The sequence below is a fragment of the Tyto alba genome, unplaced genomic scaffold (genome assembly GCF_018691265.1).
Source record: "Tyto alba isolate M040663 unplaced genomic scaffold, T.alba_DEE_v4.0 Super-Scaffold_8, whole genome shotgun sequence".
Classification (NCBI taxonomy): Eukaryota; Metazoa; Chordata; class Aves; order Strigiformes; family Tytonidae; genus Tyto; species Tyto alba.
Window position 1 is genome coordinate 1,907,183 of NW_024881329.1, and position 20,839 is coordinate 1,928,021.

A 20,839-nucleotide genomic window follows, 5' to 3' on the forward strand; every position below is an offset into this window, starting at 1 on the left:
GAGTAACAGTTTGCCTGCTGGGAGTTTTTATTATGTTTCATTGTTCTCCTTCACTAGTTAGAGTTGTGCTTTGTGAAGGGTCTGGCTTGCGTATGGGAGAATGCAGCAGATTAAAATTGCAGAATATTTAATACAGTACTTACAGTCCCTGTTTTGCAGTAGACATTTTGCCTGGCTAAGGACTGGTAGCACAGAGACAAACAAGAGAAGCTGACAGATTGGTGAATTCTGGGTGGGATCGTTTGTCAGGAGACGTGATGAATCACTGCGGTGCAGCATTTCAGTTTCAGAAAGATCTTTTTCTGAAAAACTCGAAGGCAGAAGCGACAGCTGGGGGTGTTTTGTGAGTTTTCATTTAAATCAAATATACAATTAGAATAAAGGCATACTGACAAGTTCCTGCTATGCTAAAAATATTTTGAGGAAGAAACAAAATTGAGGTTAGCAGGAAATAGAATCACCTGGAGAAGCATTTTCCAGCTAAGCTCCACAAATAGGTGGTGAGTTTTACTTACCTCTCTCCCATCAAAGCCAGTACGAATCATATGTCTGGAGCTTCAAGCAGTGCTTCAATTAGCAGAAAAAATAGCCATCTTATAACCTTGTGCACAGGTTATTCAAGCAGAGGTCAATGTGCTTTTAACAGGACTGCACGTAGACACTGAACTCCTCACAGCCTGAACGAGAGAACTGGTCTTGTTTAATATCCTCTGCGCTCTTAGAAGTCCAAGGCTACTTCTGTGTCAAGACTGATTAATTCAAACCAGCTCTATGTAACTGGCTAGAAACAGGGGGGACACAGACGGCGGGGGACTTGACGCTGGTACCTCAGCTGCAGACACGAGTGACAGGAGACCAAAGGCCAACGCTGCTTCCCCTTTCTCCTGGTGCCAGAGGGCCACGGGCTCAGTTGTGCTGTACAAGGTTATTTCCAGGTGATGATGAAGACCTTTTTGTCCTTAGCATAAGCAAACAGGGGAGTGTGAATGCTTTAAGGAGTAGCGCTGTGAAGAAGAGGTTTTAAATCAGCTGCCCTTCTAGCAGTCCTCAGTGCATTTACAGCACGCTTGGTTAGAGGATCAGTTAGAAACTTTAGGAAAGGAGAACTACGTAAAATCCTACATTCACAATTGCCCAAATAAATATAAAGCTCTGTGTGTGTGTTTATGTATGTATAAAACTGTGAGATTTCCAGGTACCTTCCTATGTCAGTGGACATGAAATCAAGGAGTAAAGAAATTTGGAGATACTGTTTCACAGTATGTGTGCGCCTCTGTCAAAGTTGCAACCTGCACATTGATGAGAGATAAGGAAATGAAACACACACGTGGTGTGGAATTGTAAAAAGCTTGTGTCCTCTTCCAAACAAGATTCGAACAGGCACTCTCTTTTTAAAACAACAAATAATAATGGGTCATGCAACGTGCACGACTTGGTGTTGAGAGACTTGATGTGGAGGCTTGAGAACTGGTCACACAGTGCCTGTTGTCTTGAGTGATTCTCTGCTGTTTACTGTTTCTGAAATACAGAAATCTGTTGCCAGTTGTGCTCCCAGTGTAAGGGTCTTGCAGTCTTTGTGCAGGGAAAAGTGGTGAATTTTAGGAGGAAGAGGGGACTTGTTTTTCATTTCATTTCAGTAAGTTGTTCGCTAGTGGGTCTTCTCCAGGTAATAGGAAGAGGAGGAATGCTTGGTGAGGCAATCCCTTGAGACCTTGTTAAAGCACATGTGGACTAATAAAATGTTGTTCCTGATCTTGAAGTACTTTATAAATGTTGATCGTAAGTTATTAAATTATTATTATTACTATTGATCTCAAACAAGACGTGAAGATTGCCTTAACAAGGGTATCCTGTGAGCCCTGGTCAAAGAGATGATCATGCTGAGCCACTGCATTGGTTTGCAAAGCAAAATTTGAGTGAGGAAATGCAAACTTTGCTTTTTGCGTCCTTTTGGTAGTGTGGCATTTGTCCTTCAGCTAAGCATCTCTGTTTCATTTGACCTTATCTCCCTTGTTCCAGATTAGTGGTGATATGAACTGTAGGCTGATGTGTAGTGCTCTCACTTTATGGGGCAGATTTTCTCAGGTGTGATAAATTAGTATTCCAAATAGCCCTTTCTCTTTTGTCTTCAAGGCAACAGATCTGCTAGCTAGATTTCTGTCCCCACCTGCCCCAGCTATGCTGTTCCTCTTCACCTCTGTCCCTTTCTGAATAAGAATTAGTTTTTCAACAGTGAATTTACCTCACTACTTCTGTAGGACACTGTCTACATTCCAAAGCCTCTGTCTGACTAGCAACACAACCATGCCCTTCCATCCTCACTGATGGCTCTGCTCGAGACCACAGCAGGTCCAGCTGAGACACAGGGAGCTGAGGATAAGTGAAGAGCCGAAACCCAGTTCAAACCAATTCTTAAATGAATGCTAGGAATCCCCCCCATATAAGTTTATCATTTATTGCCTGTAATTTTCTCAATTAATTCCAAATTTAATGATACCTTTCAGCCTTGCTTTTCTCTTCTAATTAACATACCAGTGACTGTGTATAATCTCTGTGTAAAGTCAAAAGCAGCTTACCTGATAATTACAGAGGGAGCACAGCACCTACTGTTCAAGATAGTCATCCACGAGAAAGCGCTTGCGTGACGGTTAAGGTGCTGAGATTAAATTGTGCATTTTTCTTACACTGCCCCACAGCTATGTTATTAATGGCTCAGCTTGATGGCACTACACTTTTGGGAAGGAAACAAAGTGGAGAGACCAAGGACAACCCTTTGCACATACAGCAGAGATTTGGACACGATAGACTTTTGAGGAGTCATTTCACATTTACCCCTTAATAATTATGATGTAGTGTGTTGAAAATTCCTCTTTTACACTGTGGAAGGTGCTTTGCATCCACTTTTTTCTTATTTTTTTTTCCAGGAGCAAATGAAAGCAATTCTGACTGAACAAAGCAGAAGGAAAATCCAAGTGTATGATAGAAGCAGAATACCTTTGTTCCCTCTGCTAACTCAAAATTAGCACTGCTTACTTCCTTTTAGACCCCCCCTCAACTGGAATGACTAGTGCCAGAGCGGCAATCACCAGAGCCTACGCCATCTCTCTCTGTTGTCCAATATGGAAGAGAGTATGGATTAACTTAGACTGTCCCCGTGAAGCAAGCTGTGAGTTTAGGTTTGGTTCTCCCTTTGGCTGCTGCAGCAGAAAGATCTCAGAGTGGCACTGTGTTTTGCAGTCAAATTTATAGCGGGTTGACGGGGAAGAAAATGGGACAGGTCTGCTCACCCTTCTGAAGCTGAACAGAGCACCAACACGGACGAGCACCCGGGGGAGGTGGGGGTGTACCGGCGTGTTTGAGCAGCATTGTTCAGTGCTTTTCATTTACAACAGAAAAATCAGGTCAAACAGTGAATATCCATTTATTATTTCCTTCCTTTTTTTGCATTTGCTTGATTCTGTAGAAATGTGTATGTGTGGCTAGACTGGGAGAGAGACACTTGCAATCATTTTGGTGGTGACCAGTGGATCCAACAATAGCCTGCTTCGCCGGCAGAGACTCTCAACGAGAGAGCACCATCTTCAATTGCAAAAGCCTCTAAAGCAGACCTTCGTACTTTGATTAAATCAACAAAAATGCATTTATTTAAGAGCAGCCCCATTTAGTAACTCAGTTCTTAAATCCTGTCTGTTCTGAATTTTGGGTAACTCGTTCCCTGCTGCTTCAGTATAACTATGTCCATCCTGCTGTAAGAAGTGGGGTACCCTGGCTGATAGAATGAACACAAGTCAAGAGTTTCAGTTCAGTGTTAGTGCTGCTGTTGGTCTCCCAGGAAGCATATGGAAGATGCTGGGGGGTACTTGGTCACAATTAAAGATATTAAGCTAAAAGAAAATGTGGGTAGATGAATGTTTTCATACGTAGGCCTCATTTGAAAAAAAATTGGTGATTAAACTGAATCCAGTCTCTCTATGGTACTTTGGTGGTTAAGTGAGAATGGAAAAGATGTTCTGGAGGTCTCTGATGGAAAACATCAACATCAACTCAGAACAGGGACTCCTCATGTTCTTTACAAAGAGTGTATGCATACCAGGTCCACTGGAGAAAGGCTTTAGGAAATGTCAGTTAACTTTTTATTCATTTCAGTATGGGACTGCTGTTCAACATCTCCCTGCTTCGTGCACTTTGATTTTGAAATGTGGTACTCAGCAAATTTTGAGTTTTGTGTCTTTTGTTGTTGGTTTTAGATTGACAAGTATGCTCAGCAGGATCTGAAGAAAGGGCTTCATTTGTATGGGACCGATGGAAATATTGGCCTAACTAATGCATGGAGCATCATTCAAACAGATGTAAGTCTGAGTGTTTTTTATATTTTTTTATTCCTGTTTACCCTCTGGGTTCTGTAACAGCATGTTCTGGGTGTGAACCTAATTAAACCTCCAGATCCCAAGACAATATCTTCCTCCCACCCCATCAGCACATTAGCAAGTAAACTCTCTGCTTTTTGTAACAAATGGTAATTTTTATTTATCTCTCCATTGACCAGGATAGCTTATTTCTTTTAAAAATCTATACTGCATTGATGCCTAAATATCATATCGTTCTGTGCTGTGTGGAGAGTGGAGATGGTCAGCCAGGACAGTACCTTCTCCTTAAAGTCAAAGGGAGAGCTTACGTTGGAATGAGAGCAATAGCACCATAACAAATAACGACTTCAACCCCTTTTCCTTTCTGTCCTGTCTCTTCCCGTTGCTGTTGTTGGCTTCCACTAGCGTAGTCAAAATGGTAACTGGCCACGGTGTTTGCAACCTCCTCCTTACAGTCAATTCGTTTTTCCTAGCAGAATTTAATCATCCTCCATCACAGATAGGCTGGGAATGCTTTTTGCTATGTTGCCATTGCCGTTGCATCCTCCTGATGCTGGCAGCACTCTGCCAGTGTTTGTCTCAGAAGGACTGGTGAGCTTCCTCCTTTTGTCCTTGTCTGGCTCGCTGAGGAAACACTGCCACTGCCACTTCAAGTTTATTAGCTTTGTCCTTTTCATATTCTGTTCCATCAGTTCTCTTGATGATATTTCTGATTTGATTTTCTCTGCTTCTTGAATGAGGAGAAGCGCTCCAACATTTATTCTGCTTTAGGAAGAAGCATTTCTACTGCCTTGGCTTCACTCATAAAATCTTGCATAGCTTTCTCAGATTCTCTTTCAGAGGTGCTAGCGTGGTACATACAGGCAGGGCTTTAGTCTTGCCTCTCATGTCTTACATCGGCCAAGGATGATAACCTCTCCCAGTGCTTCCAAGGTTATATGAACTATTCGAGGTGATGGATGGGGTACGTACCACATTCTGTTACAATAAATCTGTTAGTTTACCCTTTACTTCCTCTGTTGCCTTTGGGGATGAAATCCTGAATATCTTTCAGTCTGGTAGTGTCAAGATTCACATACACTCTTCTGTATGATACACAAGAACAGGAATAGCAGGATGTTGAGAAAAGGTCTGAGAAATGACAAATTTGGGGTCACTAACAAAACAAAAGAACTGATTGGCCAAACTCCATGTGCATCTTTGGGGCTGGGGGAGCTGTGTGCATTGAAGGGCAGTAGGTCGACAGCAGGTCCTGTGTGTGGAAGGCAAACAGCTCAGGTCCAGCTAAATAAGCTTTCCAGTCCTGCCTGCTAACAGCTGCGTGGGGAAGGGTCTTCCAGTTACCTTTAAAAAGCCTCAGCATCTTCCTATATAGTTCATATTTCTCCTTTTCAGTACTATGATCAAGTATGAGAAGTCATCAATTACTGACAAGAGAAATGCATTTTGTGGTGTTAGCCCAAGCGTAAGCCAGGGGAAATACAGATAAAATTTTTAACATCATCACTTATATCAAACAGTATTAGAAGTATTACTCTTCTACACTAACTTAGATCAGTAATAATGTAATAACTAATATTGTTTGCAGTAAATATTAAGCTGGTTTCAGTGACACCTCAGGAACTGTTAAAAGCATATAGCAAACGTGAGGGAAAAAGCATTATTTGGAGGACTTACAGGCTATAAACCCCATGCTTCTGCTCCCCTTTCTGCAAAATAAGTGTAACACTATATACTCTGTCTAGTTTACCTAGTCACGTTTTTTCAAGATGTTCACAAGTTGGATTGGAGTCAGAAAAGATGTAAAAAAGAATGAGAATTTTGGATATTTACATTATGGTGAGAAATTTTAAAAGCTTTATATAACCAGGAAAAGATGAAGTAGTGATGTGATTGCGGTCCTTAAAAAGAGAGCAGGAAGGGAAAAGGGCTCTGTAATTGATCCGAGAGCTGAAAACTTGAGACCCAGATATCTGATGGTAGGATGTCACTGTACAGCAGGGTGGTGGATTCTTTTTCTCGGAAGTCAAGACAGGGGTTTTTCTGTAAAAGAAATGGTCTTGTTCAGTGACAAGGTTGGGTTTGAGGCAGGACTCAATAGCCTGCGGTCTGCGTAGCACTACAGATCATGCTCGCTTGTCTTAATGATTCCCTTTGGCCTTGAAGCCTATTACAGTTTAGAGTCTCTTATAAGTTTTAGATGGAACTAATGTTAGCTCGGTCTTAGGAGCCTAAAAGATAATAGGGAAGTGCCATCTCGCAAGGCCTGTGCAGTCACGTTACATCGCTCTTTTCTAACATGGCAACTATGAAATTACCGTGTGCTGCCTTCACAGTGCCATGGTGTTAAAGTCTCCGGGCTCCCCACGCTGGGCACGGAGGAGAAAAGCAAAGAGCTCCCACAGATCCATTTTTACTGCTCTGCATAATTGGTTTTCACATGTCTTTTTCAAAACTATTTAGGAATAGACTATTGCAGTGGTGCAGCGAAGGCAATCCCAGCACGGTTAATTATGTAAACCACTTTGCAGTTGAATAGCGCTATGTAAATGCCAAGTGCTATTTTTTGTGTTCGGTAATAATCGTTATCCCTTACATCCCTAATCAGTAGAGTGTAATCACTGATAGGAGGATTAGGGCAATACAGGGGACTTCCTGAAAGGAAAGTCCCAACCCCGGCTTGCTGTTTGCAGTCTGGCTCTGAAGTCACTGGCTGAGCTACGGGCCGTGTCTGTACGTGGATGGAAAACAGCAGCCTCGGAAAAAAAACATGACATGTAAAAAACATGACAGCAACAGAAATCCCGAGTCCTTCTCCTTGTCCTCTCTGCATTCACACCCCTTGCTTCGCAGAAGTATTTCTCAGAGCTTTGAGCAGAGGGATGACCCCATGGTTAAAGTAGGAGGCTCAGACACGAGGGATCTAAGCTCTGGTGTAGTTCTTCATTTCTCCTACTATTAGCTTAGATAGCCACCATCCCCACCCCGAGTTCATGAAGTATGACTGTGTTTAGCAACTTTTGCTTAAAGAAGGGGGAAAAAAGTTTTTCCAGAAACAGAACCACATTTAGAAGGCATTTGATTTCTGTGGGACTGGCTGATCACAAATCAGAGGGGAGTTTTGGCTGGGAGCGTGGATACCCAGTGTGCACACAGCCTCTTCTGAGCGGCGATTACTGTATTTCTTCAAGTGTGAAAGGCCCGAGCACCTTTTTTTAGGGGGCTTTCTCCTCTGAAGCCTTTGTGCCTTGAGGAATGGTTTCCCTCTTTTTAACAGAAGCATACGATTCCTGAGTAACTGGGAACAAGTTAAAACCAGCGTCCATCAGGCCCGCCTTCTAGGGAGGAAGCTGCAAGTTTTGTCCATGACTGATCTGTTCAGATTACTGATAAAGGAGTTGGGCTGGGCTGCATATATGCAACGCATGTTAGAGGAAAAGCACTAGACTCATTTTGCAGTTGTATTAAGCCTGTAGCTCAGGGAGCTGTTTCAAATTAGAACATTTTATTGATTTCTTTTTAAGACCTTCAGCTAACCAAACTCACAGCCTTTCTCAATGGCATTTCAGACCTTAAAAGGATTAGAAACACAAGCAGGTGCCTTTTGCATGTCTTGACTGAAGATTCCGAAAGCCTACAAAATGATTTTAAATATGACTAAAATTTTAATAGTTTAGGATGTGAGTTACTCTGAACTGCATTACACTTCTTACCAACCAGGACTGGTTAAAGTTACACGTGGAGATCATTAAGAAATAGGCATTAATTTTTAAAATCTGCTTCATCCCCAGCATCTTTGTGATCAATATTTGAACACTTCTCCTTTTAACTAACCAGGCAGTAATCTGAGAGACATGCAGAAAACGCATTAGCTTCACTGAAGTGAGCAAATTCAGCTCACTTTTACTGCTGTGTAATGCCTTTCATGTCTATTTAGACCACTGTAACTGAGAACAAAATTAGACCCATCTCCCTCTACCCCAGTCACTGGTTCAGTTAGATCAAACCATACTTTAGGATTACTGCTGAAGTAATCCAAACCACCCATGAAACATGATTGTAGAATAAAACAATCTTACTCACCACTTTCTACAGTGATGGAGGTGAAGGGCACACAAAAGGCACCCCACCCTGTCCCTGGTTCTCTGTCAGACTCACAAAACCAGAAAACCGGGAATTGCTAAAACCTGTCAGCAACGAGGACTGGTTGTCTCTCTGTTCGCGTGAACCCTAGCCCAGCCTGGCTGATTTTGCAGGAATTTGGCAAAGAAAATAAGGCCCACTTAGCCTTCAGTACTGGGTTTGCCTGTAAAATGCCGACAAGAATCCAACTCCGTACCATTGCTACTGCACTAAGAGAGAAACCTGGTGTTTAACATGAATTGCCAGCCCCGGATACCCCCTTGCTAGAGCGGCAATTACTTGTGAACACAAAACTGAAGCTCCCTGCAAGCAGCGCCGCGAGTACAGGACAGAGGCCTTGGTGCTTGGCTGGGAGCCGCGCGCCTCGGCAGCACGACCTTCGGCGGCGTCTCCGTGCGGAGCAGCCCCTGCGCGTCCCGGGCGCTTGGGAACCAACGAGCCGCTTCAGAGCCCCGCGGGCGATCAGCGGGGGAGTCACTGAAGTCTCTTCAGCAAAGGAAGGGAAGAATGTGTTTTGACATCTCGGGAGACGGAGCCTCCCACACAAAACGTGGGAAACAAACAACAGCATATTGTCAGTATTCCTGGAAATGTTCAGCAGCAGGAGCTTAGATACTCAGAGGCATTTGACAAGCTTTTGCTTGTTTGAGCCACTCTGCTGCACGCTGCCGGAGCGTCCCCAGGACTACTGCCTGATTGTCCCCTTCTGCCGTTAAGTTTCCGCGTCGATGCATGCGGGCAGGCACAGCCGCGTCCAATCACACACGCTCCTCCACAGCTGCGAGCCCTGGAACCAAGCGGCCTGAGGTGTCCATCTCAAGGCGTCTTAAGTTACTGCTATTCAGGACAGGAGCTGACATTTTTAACAGACCACCCCCTTTTAAAATACGTTCGTCTTGGGTACCCCAGAATTAGCACTATTAGTTTGTAATTGTTTCTAGAAAGCATAAGTGTGTTGTTCCCCGTTGAAACTAGGAACAGAACTAATGACTTAGGCAACCTTGTCTAATTTTATCACCTAACTAGTGAAGGGAACAAGACAGGACTGTGAACTTGACCAAAAAAGTGAATGTGGTTGTAGCAAGAATCAAGTCTGCAGTTGCTTCGTGACAGGCAGTTTAACTTTCTGGCATTGGCAGAACATCAGCCTTTCTTCGGGGAAGAACGTGAAGTCTGGTATAACTGGCTACAACAAACTGCTGGTGACAGAAATTGCCCTTCATGTGACCTGAGCTTTCTCCATCCTCTAAGCGTAGGACAGTCTCCAACTCTCCTTGCTTGGAAACCTTGTAAATTTAAAAAAGAGAACCTTGCTGTCAAATCTAAGAGGACTCTAAAAAACCCTCTTATTTTGCTCTTTATCCTCAATATTCCCCTTTCCTCTAATAGTCCCTCATCTCCCTCAACAATTTGGCTACGTACCCTTCAGCTTCATGCACACAGGATAAATCAGTCACTTCTCACATGATCCAAAAATCACTCCCACGCTCCCTCTTCTCTACTTGCACCTCCATAACGAAGTCTCTGAATTGACTGAGCTCTCACCCATCTTCCTGGCTTCCAGCTGGACCCCTTTGCTGACTCTGTACTGTGCTGATCCCATCGAATCCCACTGCTGCTTGTTTCCTTGTTCTTGCCTCTTTGACCTACTGCCACGGGTTAGTGCCCCTGCTCCATAGAGATGCCGCGCTCCGGACTTGGTCTCCATTGGACACTTGCTCGTGTGCTTTCTGGTCTCTGTGGTGCTAGTACTCTTCTGTGTTTGTCACCTCCTCTCCTTTAGGGTTGTGCCTCCTCTCCTTTAGGGTTGTGCATCATCCGCTGCTTAATTCCATCACTCATCCTTCATTTGTCTACAAAAGACATGATGTGTCTTCCAGTTATAGTCCCAGGCATTATTTCTTCCCGTCCTGAGACCATTGGTCATCATGCTACCACATTCTTTTTTACCCTTGATCTTTTCTTAGCCATTTCTTCCATTGCTGGGACTGCCTTGGCTGCCAGCAGTGGCAGGTGAGTCTCACTATTTATTCCTCTGCTCTTGTACAACACGCAGAGGATCTGCGTGGGCAGGCAATGGGTGTCCAACTGCAGCTTGTCTTTGCAGCTGACTCCTCTCCTACTTCTACTTTTTTGCTTACTGGGCAGTTTTCCTCTTCGGAGTCCCAACCCTAGATCATGACCTAGCCACCTCCTGCTTCACAGGCTCCAGAGGAGCTGCTGTTCTCAACCTGTTAGTGAGCCCTTAACTACAAAACCGTTACTTCATCTCCTTAGTCTGTCAGGCTTTGACATGCTCAGCCATGCAGTATTACAGGGAGAAGGGGTCTAGTCCCGATTTATGCAAACTTGTGTCACTTGGATTTGGCCAGAACATCACTCAAATGTCTCAGCCCTTACTGTCGCACTCTCTACATCACAGATGAGCCACATTTTCAAGGCCTGCTATTTACAAGCTGTCACTTCTCACTGTCTATCAAAGAGCTGCCTCCTGACTCTAATGATGACAGCCTGAAAGACCTTCTTGTTAGATTTCCAGATAAACCAGCCTTCCTCAAATGCATGCCACGTGTTCCGTGCTGCTCCTAGCCACTTTTGGGACCTGTTACGCACGGAGCTCCTGTCTTGTGTGCAGGAACATAAGAGGGGAAAAAAAAGAAAGGCACAAACTTTTACTTTTGAGTCATTTTGTAGATAATGAAGCCTGAAAACTCACAGATCAACCAGTTGCAAGCTAAGGATTGGTTCCTGCCACGGAGCAAATCAGGATTCTGAGGAGAATCTTGGGGCGATAGATGCTAGTCTGGAAGAGATTTCTGACTTGTGTTTAGCAGAAGACAGACAGTGCCGTGAGCGCTGGGATGTCTCTGGCGCGGATGACTTTCCATGTGAGGAGGCGGGAGGCAGCGTGTGACACCTCTGCCCTCCCTTGGGGCCGGGCGGCGGCTCTTGCGTGTGCCCCCGGGACGCTCAGCCTGCTACACCCACAGACTGCTCAACTGTTAGGTCCACGTAGGGAAAACTCTCCCTTGGGCCAGTGGCACCATCAGGAGCTCCATCGGGTCCTTGGTCCTGGCGATGCAGACGTCTGCATGCTGAGAGTCTACCAGGAACGAGAGGAATGGTCTCTCCAGGGATGCGAAAAATACCGTACAGGCTTGTATAGAATCACATTTTAAAAATAAGATCTTGGCAAGCCATGCGGGGGCTATGTAGGTGGCTGGCATAACCTTGAAAATGTATGAAGTATTGCCAATAGCAGAGAGCAGTTCTTCAGCCCAGTGTTGTCTTGTTTTACTCATTAGTGGTAAAGTGTCTAAATACCGACAAATTCATACTTTTGAGTTAGCACAGGAGTGACAGATGGTGCATACATCGATACGGTAATGAGTCTTAGCTTGTTTTGTACCACAGGGATATACCAGTTCCCAGAGGGGGAGGATGGTCACAGAGCCCTTCCCTGGACTGTTACATACATTTCCTATACCTTTCTTTCGTCCCACTAACAAATCCGAGCAAACCTCCTGCTTTAGCACTACCGTAGTCATTGTACGCTGTGTCATCATGTGCAGAGCCTTAAAGTACCACTGTTTAGCAGTATCAGATGACGACACTAAGGAACTGCACCAAAGAGAGAAGAGGAGGAAAGAGATCATTTACTGACTGACAAAGGCTTTCAAAGGTGATCAGTAATTAACAGCTGGGGGAGAAGCTGGCCTTGTTAACTTCAAGCGTGATTTCAGGAGCAGTGTGTCATAGACATCCCAGTATCTTCATCTCCTGGGTGCTGTAGCTGTATCTTAAATAATTTTTTTTTCCTGGAAACAAGCTGCAAGTGGTTGTTGTAATCCTGTTCAGTCACATCAGCCCTTGGTTCAGTACTTGGCTGGGGTTGTCCTGGTTCAGCTCCTGTAGTGTTCTGCCGCTGCAAATTGGTGCTTTTGCTTCTTGCGTCAACATTAGTTACATACGAGACATGATAAAAGATGAGAAAAGTGGGGAAAGGAGTGTGTTGGGGTAAAGCTGAGGAAATAATCCTGTGTTTCTTTAAAATTCCACGCTTCTGCTGGTGTAATCAAGATGCACGGACTGTCCAGCTGCAGGAGGCAGACGTCAGAAGGAGCAGACGCCAGTGACAGATCATACTTACGGTACTGCCTTGGTTCTTCCTTTTCCAGTTCAGATGCTGTGGAGTCTCCAACTACACCGACTGGTTTGAAGTGTACAACGCAACCCGGGTGCCGGACTCCTGCTGCTTAGAGTTCAGCGAGAACTGCGGACTCCATTCCCCAGGGACCTGGTGGAAAGCGGTGAGTAGCTCCGCAGCTGCCTCGCAGCCCGGGTAGGCAGCTACACCCATGATGAGGTATGCCATACCCTTCCTCATCTTTAATTAGGCGGCTTCAGAAGGCTCACGTTGAGCTGTGGCTCTTGCCCTCCAATGAAACCACCCATTTAATTGGGTTTACGAGCTGAAGGCTTTCCTTTCAGTGGGCCCCAAGCTGTTGTTTCACACTGCAGACGAGTACCTTCCAGCACGGATCTGGAGCACACCCTGGCTGGATCCAGCTAGGAAATGCCCTTTCTAACGTCCCACCTGCTGCAGTCAGGTGAAGGCAAGTGGCTCATCTGCACAGACACAGCACAAGCCCCGGAGCAGCCGCCGCAGCTTACGCTGGCCCGGGCAGCGGTGAGGCACACGGAGTTCCCCCCAACTGCTCCGCCGAGCTGCCAGCCGCAGGGTTCTTCGCAATGAGTGTCTGCACTTGCCTGTAATCGAATTCAAAACTCCGTGGGATCATTTCCCTGCAGTGTCCTCAGCAAGATCTTTCCAGAGCAGACGCAGAGCCTAAATTCTTCCCTGAAATTAGCTCAGCAATTCTTCGTGCTAATTACAGGTAGTGCAATTACCCAGGAGGGATGTAGAGTAAGGCCATCTGATGAAGTGGAACTATAAGGAAGTTTTGCTGGTTCTAATGGTTTATGAAGACAACAAATAAAGCTCTCGGCCACTTTCTAGTGAGATTCCATGGGCCTGGAGTGGCACTGGCAGAGGCTGACTTCCACCTAAACATGACTCCCTTCTACCCTCTCCAGTAGCTCCGAGTCAAATTTTGAGTATAAGGACTTAAAAGTTGTTCTATTTTACTTGGGGTACCAAGAAGATCAGTGCACATTAGCACCGTGTCTTCTGGTGGGCATTAATAATTTTTCCTTTATACATATGTGAAAGTCACTAACTGAAGGCTGAGTAATTCTTGGCTGTGTACATTTACAAGACAGAGGGCACAATTTTTGCACAAGGTTGTCTTACAGGCATTGTTTCTTATTTACACATTATTTAAGAAAAGGTTTCACTTGCCACCCTCCCCAAAACTGGGCCAGGAACACAAGTGCAGAATTTAAAGCAGGAGAAAATAAGGGAGGAGCACCCATACTGCAATTTGAAGTGCTGGAAAATAGTATGAAATGGGCCCACCTGCAGCAGGAGCAGCTCTCACTAGAACTTTTGGGTTTGATATGCATATATGCATATGTATAGTAATAAAAATTTGTTTTCCTGAAACGTGGAGAAAATGAAAGGCTCGTTCTGAACTTCTAACTGCTTCTGGTTGTAGAGAATCCAAATCCACTGCTTGTTTATTTTTAGTTACTGGCCCAGTTTATGTGGAGCGGTGCTCATGCAGCATTGTGGAGGTGCCCTTTTTGTGTCATTTCAATCAGTACTCCATGTTCAAGCTTTGACCCAGAAATACACAGTAGTTGCTCCGATGCTGAAATGATAATCCAGGCTACCTAGGAGCTTAATCTGATCGGGCTTTTTTCTGTTTGTATGGTCACAGGGGAATAGAGCTGCATCCTTGTGGCTAATAAGATATTCTGTTTGTTTGTTTGTTTGTTTGTTTTTTAAAGCCTTGCTACGAAACAGTGAAAGTATGGCTCCAGGAAAACTTACTAGCAGTGGGAATCTTTGGATTGTGCACAGCTATGGTGCAGGTACAGTTTAATATCAATTTTCAAATACTGATTAATCATAACTAAACCACAGATCCAGAAATACTCTGCCCAAGCCGGTTCCAGATTTTGCCTGATGTTAGAGTAAAACTCCGCAAGATTTAAGTCCTTTATGTTTTCATTGAGTTATAAAATATCATGTACAAGGTACAGAACTAGGAATACTGCACGCATTTTCTGTTTTATGATGCACTGCAAAGAGCAGGCACATTACCAAGTGGTTTATCTAAGGCTCAGACTGGACTCAGTGGAGGAGGGGTCCCCACCATCCAAAGACAGAAGCCTAGTCAGGGTAGGGTACCTGTATCTGTCCAGTAATTTCCCAGAGAGGACCGTCCACTTAGGCTAAATATCCAACTTCAAGGTAGGCTAAAGGTAGCTGAAGTCTTCAACCCCATCCTAGGGAACCTTTACAAGTTGGGATGTTATTATTACTCAACCTTGCCAATATAAACCATATTCCTTTTCTACTAATTGCAGGGAAATAAAGTAGCAAAGATTGGCATAGACTTGCCTATCAGATTTTTGACCTGCAGTTATTCCCAGCATAACTTTGGTCAGAGAAAAATCAGTCGTCAGTGTAGTACCTTGTCTGTTACATACCTGTGTGTGTCTTTAATCCAGTTTGCCACGGCTGGGGCCCCCGCGTAGCCCCAACAGCACCAACCTCAGCCTGGGGATACGGGGCTGAAGGCTGTGCTGGAGCTCAGGCTGTTTCAGCTATATGCCAGCCCTGCAGTTATGGCCCAAAGTGCCATTCCTGAATGCAGTGAAGATGGAGCTTTGGTTTCCAGCTCCACCTCTCTCTCACACTCAGCCTATCAGCAGAAGGGATGGTGTCCCTAAGCTAATCAATACCATGTAACTCCACATTAACCCATGGGGGTTTTTTTAATTTTGCACGGTATACCCCTAGCAGCAGCAAGAGAGCCTGGAATCAGAATTCCATTCCTATTCCCACTAATCTCAGATTAGGCAGAATGGCATGTATTTTACATGCTGGTATTTCATGTATTGGCTACAACTTATTAATGCAAATACCTGACTCCTCGTAGGCCCAAATTCAGTAGTTTCAGTTTTTGTTTTCCAGTACAGTAAGTAGATATGCTTAGGAAAAAAAATAAGCACAGCAAGATCATATGGCAGAGAGACAATGGAAGACTGTTGCTAATATATTACCGTGTTTTTAAAAACAGCTTTTGAGCATCTATTCAGCATTTAGGGAGACCTTCTCATAGACCTGGATTACATTTAGGGTACCTAAGCAAATGATACCTTTCTGACCGAAAGCCACTACTAGTTTGCACGGGAGAAAACACATCAGACCATTTAAAAATGCAAATTAATATTCCTAGTAAATGCTGTGAAATACAGAGAAAACACATCAGAACACGAAGCATTTTTAGTCTGTCTTCCAGCTGTACTCCATGACTGAACCTAACTGAGGCTGAAAGTTTCGATGCCCTGTCACCTAAAATGAATTGGGCTCCCTCAATTGTTGCTGTTACAGTGTTGTTCTGGCCCTAAGCCTGTGACAGCTTTTGTTTTTCCTGTTAACAATCTTATCGTTAGAATCATACAGTGACACAGCTTCAGGGACACAGAGCACACGTGGCAGAAGAGTCTTTTTCACTCATGCATGCTTGAAATTATAAACCCAATCCAGCCACCGAGGTTTTGGTGTGCAGCTGCCCCCGAAGGTGTTCCTTTGCTGGAAGTACGGGGATACTTCCAAAGGGCCTGTGCTTACTGTAAAACAGCACACTAAAGCCTAACAATCTTATTGCACTGTGGAAGAACGGCAAAGGAAGAAGGTAACAGCTTTATAACCATTTTTTTTTTCCTCTATAAATAAAGTAGTAAGCGTGTTATTCATGTACTCTTTTGAAATACTCATGAAAAGGAATTACTGTTTATGTAAAGAGTAAGTGGTCAAATTAAGTGCTTAACATAGAATTCATACAAAAAATATCTACCTGGCACACCTCTTACAGTGGTGTTGCAAAGGATTAGTAACCACCACGAAGTACTTATATGAGTGTACTACAACTGGAAGGAAGATAAGACCCTGTTCCCCCTCCCCTTTTCTGATGAAGTAATCTATCAGAGGCGGCACAGCAGGGCAGGAGTTGGGCTGGGAGAAGAACCCCCACCTCCCTGCTGCTCGCTCAAATAGGCGGAGTAGAAGGCACATCCATTGTTGATGAGGCACTGATGGTTATGATTAATGCATGGACAGTCTCCAGCGATTCCCCCGCAGGGACCTGTGCACACATGCGCTTGGAAAAGTGAAGTACAGCAAAGTAAAGCCTGGCATCCTTTGGGTCAGGGATGAACATGATTGCCTTTCAAAGCTATAGCTACGGAAATAACCACAGAGCCCCACAGCTCTGGCTTGCCACTATAAAATATTGTCAAGCAAAAGACACCCCGACATTTCTTTTCAAATATACCTCTTGCCCAGTACCTGGGTGGCCGCTTTTTGTGGAGAAATCAACTCTCCCGTGCTCTCACTGTTCATTCTGTAAAACAGCAATACAGGTAAGGACAACAGGCAGACAGAAACTAGGAACAGAACAAGGACATGAACCAGCAGGAAAAGCAGTATGTGGTGTGTCTTCCTGTGTGTGAACAAAACCGGTGTAAGCATGCTTTTATCTTTTTTTTTTGTTTCAATAAATAGGTTTTGTTTTGGTTTTTTTTTTTACTTACTGAAAAACAACTGTATTTTTTTTTTTTTTTTTCCTCTTAGATTCTCGGACTCACCTTTGCAATGACCATGTATTGTCAGGTAGTCAAGGCAGACACCTACTGTGCATAGACACCATTCCCAATCTTTCTGCTCCTCCTCCAAAGGACACAGGAGAAATCTCCTTCATGCTCATTCATCTGACTTTTTTTTTTTTTCTCCCCCCCTTTGTACTATAAACTGTGTATAATGCTATCTTTCTGAAGATTTTGTGAATCACCCCACTTTACTGAAGGAGGAAAAAAAAAAGAAAAAGTCAGTACTTGAACTGGCACAGGTAAGAAGCAGCCTTGTCTTTCAACAGAAGAAAACCTCCAAAGAGCAGTGGTTCCTCTTCCATGGCCTGTGGCAAAGGCAAAAGGGGCTGATCTGCAAACCGACCTTAGGAAAAAGATTCTACTGAGGCAACCTCTGCCAAACCTGCCAGGTCGCCTTCCTGCATTTCATGGTCTAGAAGAGAGGGCACAGAAAATGAGTAGCCTTCAGCATGGAAAGAAGTTACAGAGTAGCTAGCACTAAATGCAATTGTAATTTTACTATGGTTTGCACACAGCTAAACAGCAAGATCAAGCAGCCCTGCCTCCAAGTGTCTCAAGATGATTTTGTAGCCAGGAAAGGATCATCTGCAGAAATCTGTTATTTTAAAGGAGTATTTTTAATCCTATGTGCTGCAAAGTCAGGCTTTTAATCAGAATCTGTACAGTGAGATCTGGCTGTTAAGGGAAAACAATATTGGACATTGTCTCACTTATTAATCGCCAGGGGCATATAGATGGTTTACTGTATATGTAATATATATTACATTCATAGCCACATGCTGTTCTGAAAGGAGGTGAAACTGCCCAGCATCTAACCTCAGAAAGAGGGAACCTTTCTATTCCATTTTACATTCCAACTGAAATAACCGAGTATGATTTCTTGTAGAAGGCACTATCACTTATACCTCTGGGAAACAAGTAATTACTTTCAGCTGTATCTTCATTTCAGTAAACAACCTGTGAGTGGGCTCTTGCTGTCATTCTACTATGGTTTTATTTTTTTATCATCCCTGTTTCAAGTTAGTCTGCCAAAAAATACCACTCATTTCCACACTTGAAGATCCATACAAAGCTGTCAGCTGTTCCTTCCCTGAATGTCACCATTTCATTAATTTACTTTGGGATAGCATCATCTGCAGGTATGATAAGAGTTTGCCTTGCTGAGGAAAAATCTTTTGCACACTGCTCATTTTTCAGAGAGTTATTAAGACTTTGGATGTTTATGCTTAGTTGTTTGGTTTTTTTCTTCTTTCTGCTGCATGCTTACAACAGCCAAGACACATCGGTCTTTGTTAGAACTGGAGTCACCTCTCAGTTCAGTGTTCCTCCACCTGGCTGTTGGCTATAATACGCCCCACACTTTCTGGAATTTGCAGAAATCAAAATCATAACTTTCCTTAGCCAGAAAACAGCCACCACTTGTCCCATTTCCCCACCCTGCACTGGTAAATGGAGTAATTCACCTAGTACCCCTCTGTGCGCACCTTCTAGTAACGAAGTTAAGATTCAGGTGTTTCCCATCCTTCAAACAAACAATTCCCTATCAGCAAGCGGCCCCAGAAAACGCGCAGGTGAGAGGGAGAAGCAGAAGCAGCCCAGGGAAAGGGCACAGCTGGGGACAGGCAAACAGGCCCCGAGGGCCTCGGCTGCTGCCAGCAGCCCAGAGGTACAACCCACCACCCTGCCCTGTTTCCCCCCCCAGCTGGAGGCAGCCGTTCCTACTGTGACAGACTAAGCAGCACACATCAAGTTCAGGCAAAAAAAAAGCTTCCCTGTACCTTTACCACTTACAACAGCAGGTCTCAGCCGCGAGTGAAATGTTGCTTACTTGGATTTTAAGGCAATTTCCAGCAGTTAAAGCTGGACTCACCAACCCACAGCCTATTGAACAAGCTCCTTAACACCTGTAAGTAACCAACCCTTTTCTGGTCCTGCACCATTGACAAATACTACTCTCACAGCTTAGGTTTTAGATTGGTTTTTTTTTTTTTTCCCCTCTTTGCTGACTTCCTGCACTCTTCTCACCCTCAGGCCCAAAACTACTCCACAGGGAAGTGCTTAGGACAGTCTGGTGTGTGAAAGAGCAAATACCTGATGGAATCTTGCCCCCCACCTTTATGCATCAACCTCAGTAGCATTTAGCTGTGCAGGCGAAGTTGACAGTAAAGCATTACTTGTGTGCATTTTATGTGGCTCCCCAATCACTCACCATCACTGACGCATCTTACTGGCTAACAAGTCTCGACAAAAGTGAACAGACTGACCTCAACCCAAGACAGAGTGGAGTAACGGAGTGAGTAGCCCACACCCCAAGCATGAGACTTACTCTTGGCATTACAATCATGCCATGGCATATAGTTTGTACACACAGGTGCTCCTGCTGACAGCTCAGAGATTCCAGCACTGAAAAGGAGCATACGAGTGGTGAATAGCTTAATAAAACATTGATTTTTTAAGAAAGATAAAAGGTAGACAAGTCTATTTGTAGTGATCCCTGCCATTAAAAATTAACACCGAGACAGCAGGCTGCTGATGGCTCAGTTGGTAAGAGCAAACTGTTGTGCAACAGAGCTCCCCCAGAAGGCAACTCTCATCAGTTTGCCTGGTGCTGGCGGAGGGAGAGGAGAGCTCAAACCCTCCTCCTGTGAGTCTCCCGCTAATATGTGCTGGTCTCTGAGAGAAGACTGCTAGACTTCACCTAAACCTACAGACCAGAGTGAGAGACAGAGACAGACTGAAGACAAGGACCCACAAAGTGTGATGTCTGATCATGTTCCACAGTTTAGGTGGCTTTACAACAAGATAAACTGCCTCAGTTTTCAAAAACATGTAGCTGTAGGGAGTATAAGCAACAGTCACTTTGTAAATCCCAGTCACTGCAACAGAAACATATGGCACTGCTGAAAAGGAGGAAAGAAAGAAAGAGAAAAAAAAAAAAAAAACAAAACAACAAAAAACAGACCACACATTGCTGCTAATAATTCTATTTTTAAAAACCACCCTTACACTGCCAACTGAAACTGAGATGCTACTGCAACTTGTTTATAATTTGAACTGGACTATTTCCTGTATCTGATGTTATTAACTCTCTTCACACAGGCCAAACAGATGTTACGGTGCTTAAAGCATTACCAGCACAATCCAATTTCAAACCTCTGAACGTACTGCATGTAACAACTTACCATATTTTCTTTTTAAAAAGATTGCATCCTTTCTCTGCTGACAAGGTCAGAATATTTTGTGATATGTAACAGCAAAATCTTTTTTTAAAACCCCAAAGATAAATAGTTCCATATTATGCATAAGCCTCCATGTTGAACGGGTTGATTATAAATAAATACCCTGTAGTACATAACACCCATTTAAAAGGCTGCTTGTACCATACGTATGCAGAGCAACACAGAAGTCATTCCAATTGCTTCCATTAGTGTTTTCTCACTTCTGGTAAAGTCTTTTATATTGTTGTCACTTATCTTTAAACATGAAGGAGGACTTGATACGTTTAGATTAAAGGCAGAACCAAAGGC

At 44.0% G+C, this 20,839-nt stretch overlaps 1 protein-coding gene across 1 annotated transcript in view; it reads left to right on the plus strand.

Annotated features, from left to right (window-relative positions):
- The window catches only part of LOC104360508 (tetraspanin-4), a 71,862-nt gene extending 51,581 nt beyond the window's left edge, over positions 1 to 20,281 (plus strand). The window contains 4 exon segments of the mRNA XM_033003386.2: positions 4,248 to 4,349; positions 12,689 to 12,820; positions 14,424 to 14,507; positions 17,278 to 20,281. Coding sequence (XP_032859277.2) covers positions 4,248 to 4,349; positions 12,689 to 12,820; positions 14,424 to 14,507; positions 17,278 to 17,346 — 387 coding nt within the window. The 3' untranslated portion in view covers positions 17,347 to 20,281.
- Positions 20,282 to 20,839: the final 558 nt, after the last annotated feature.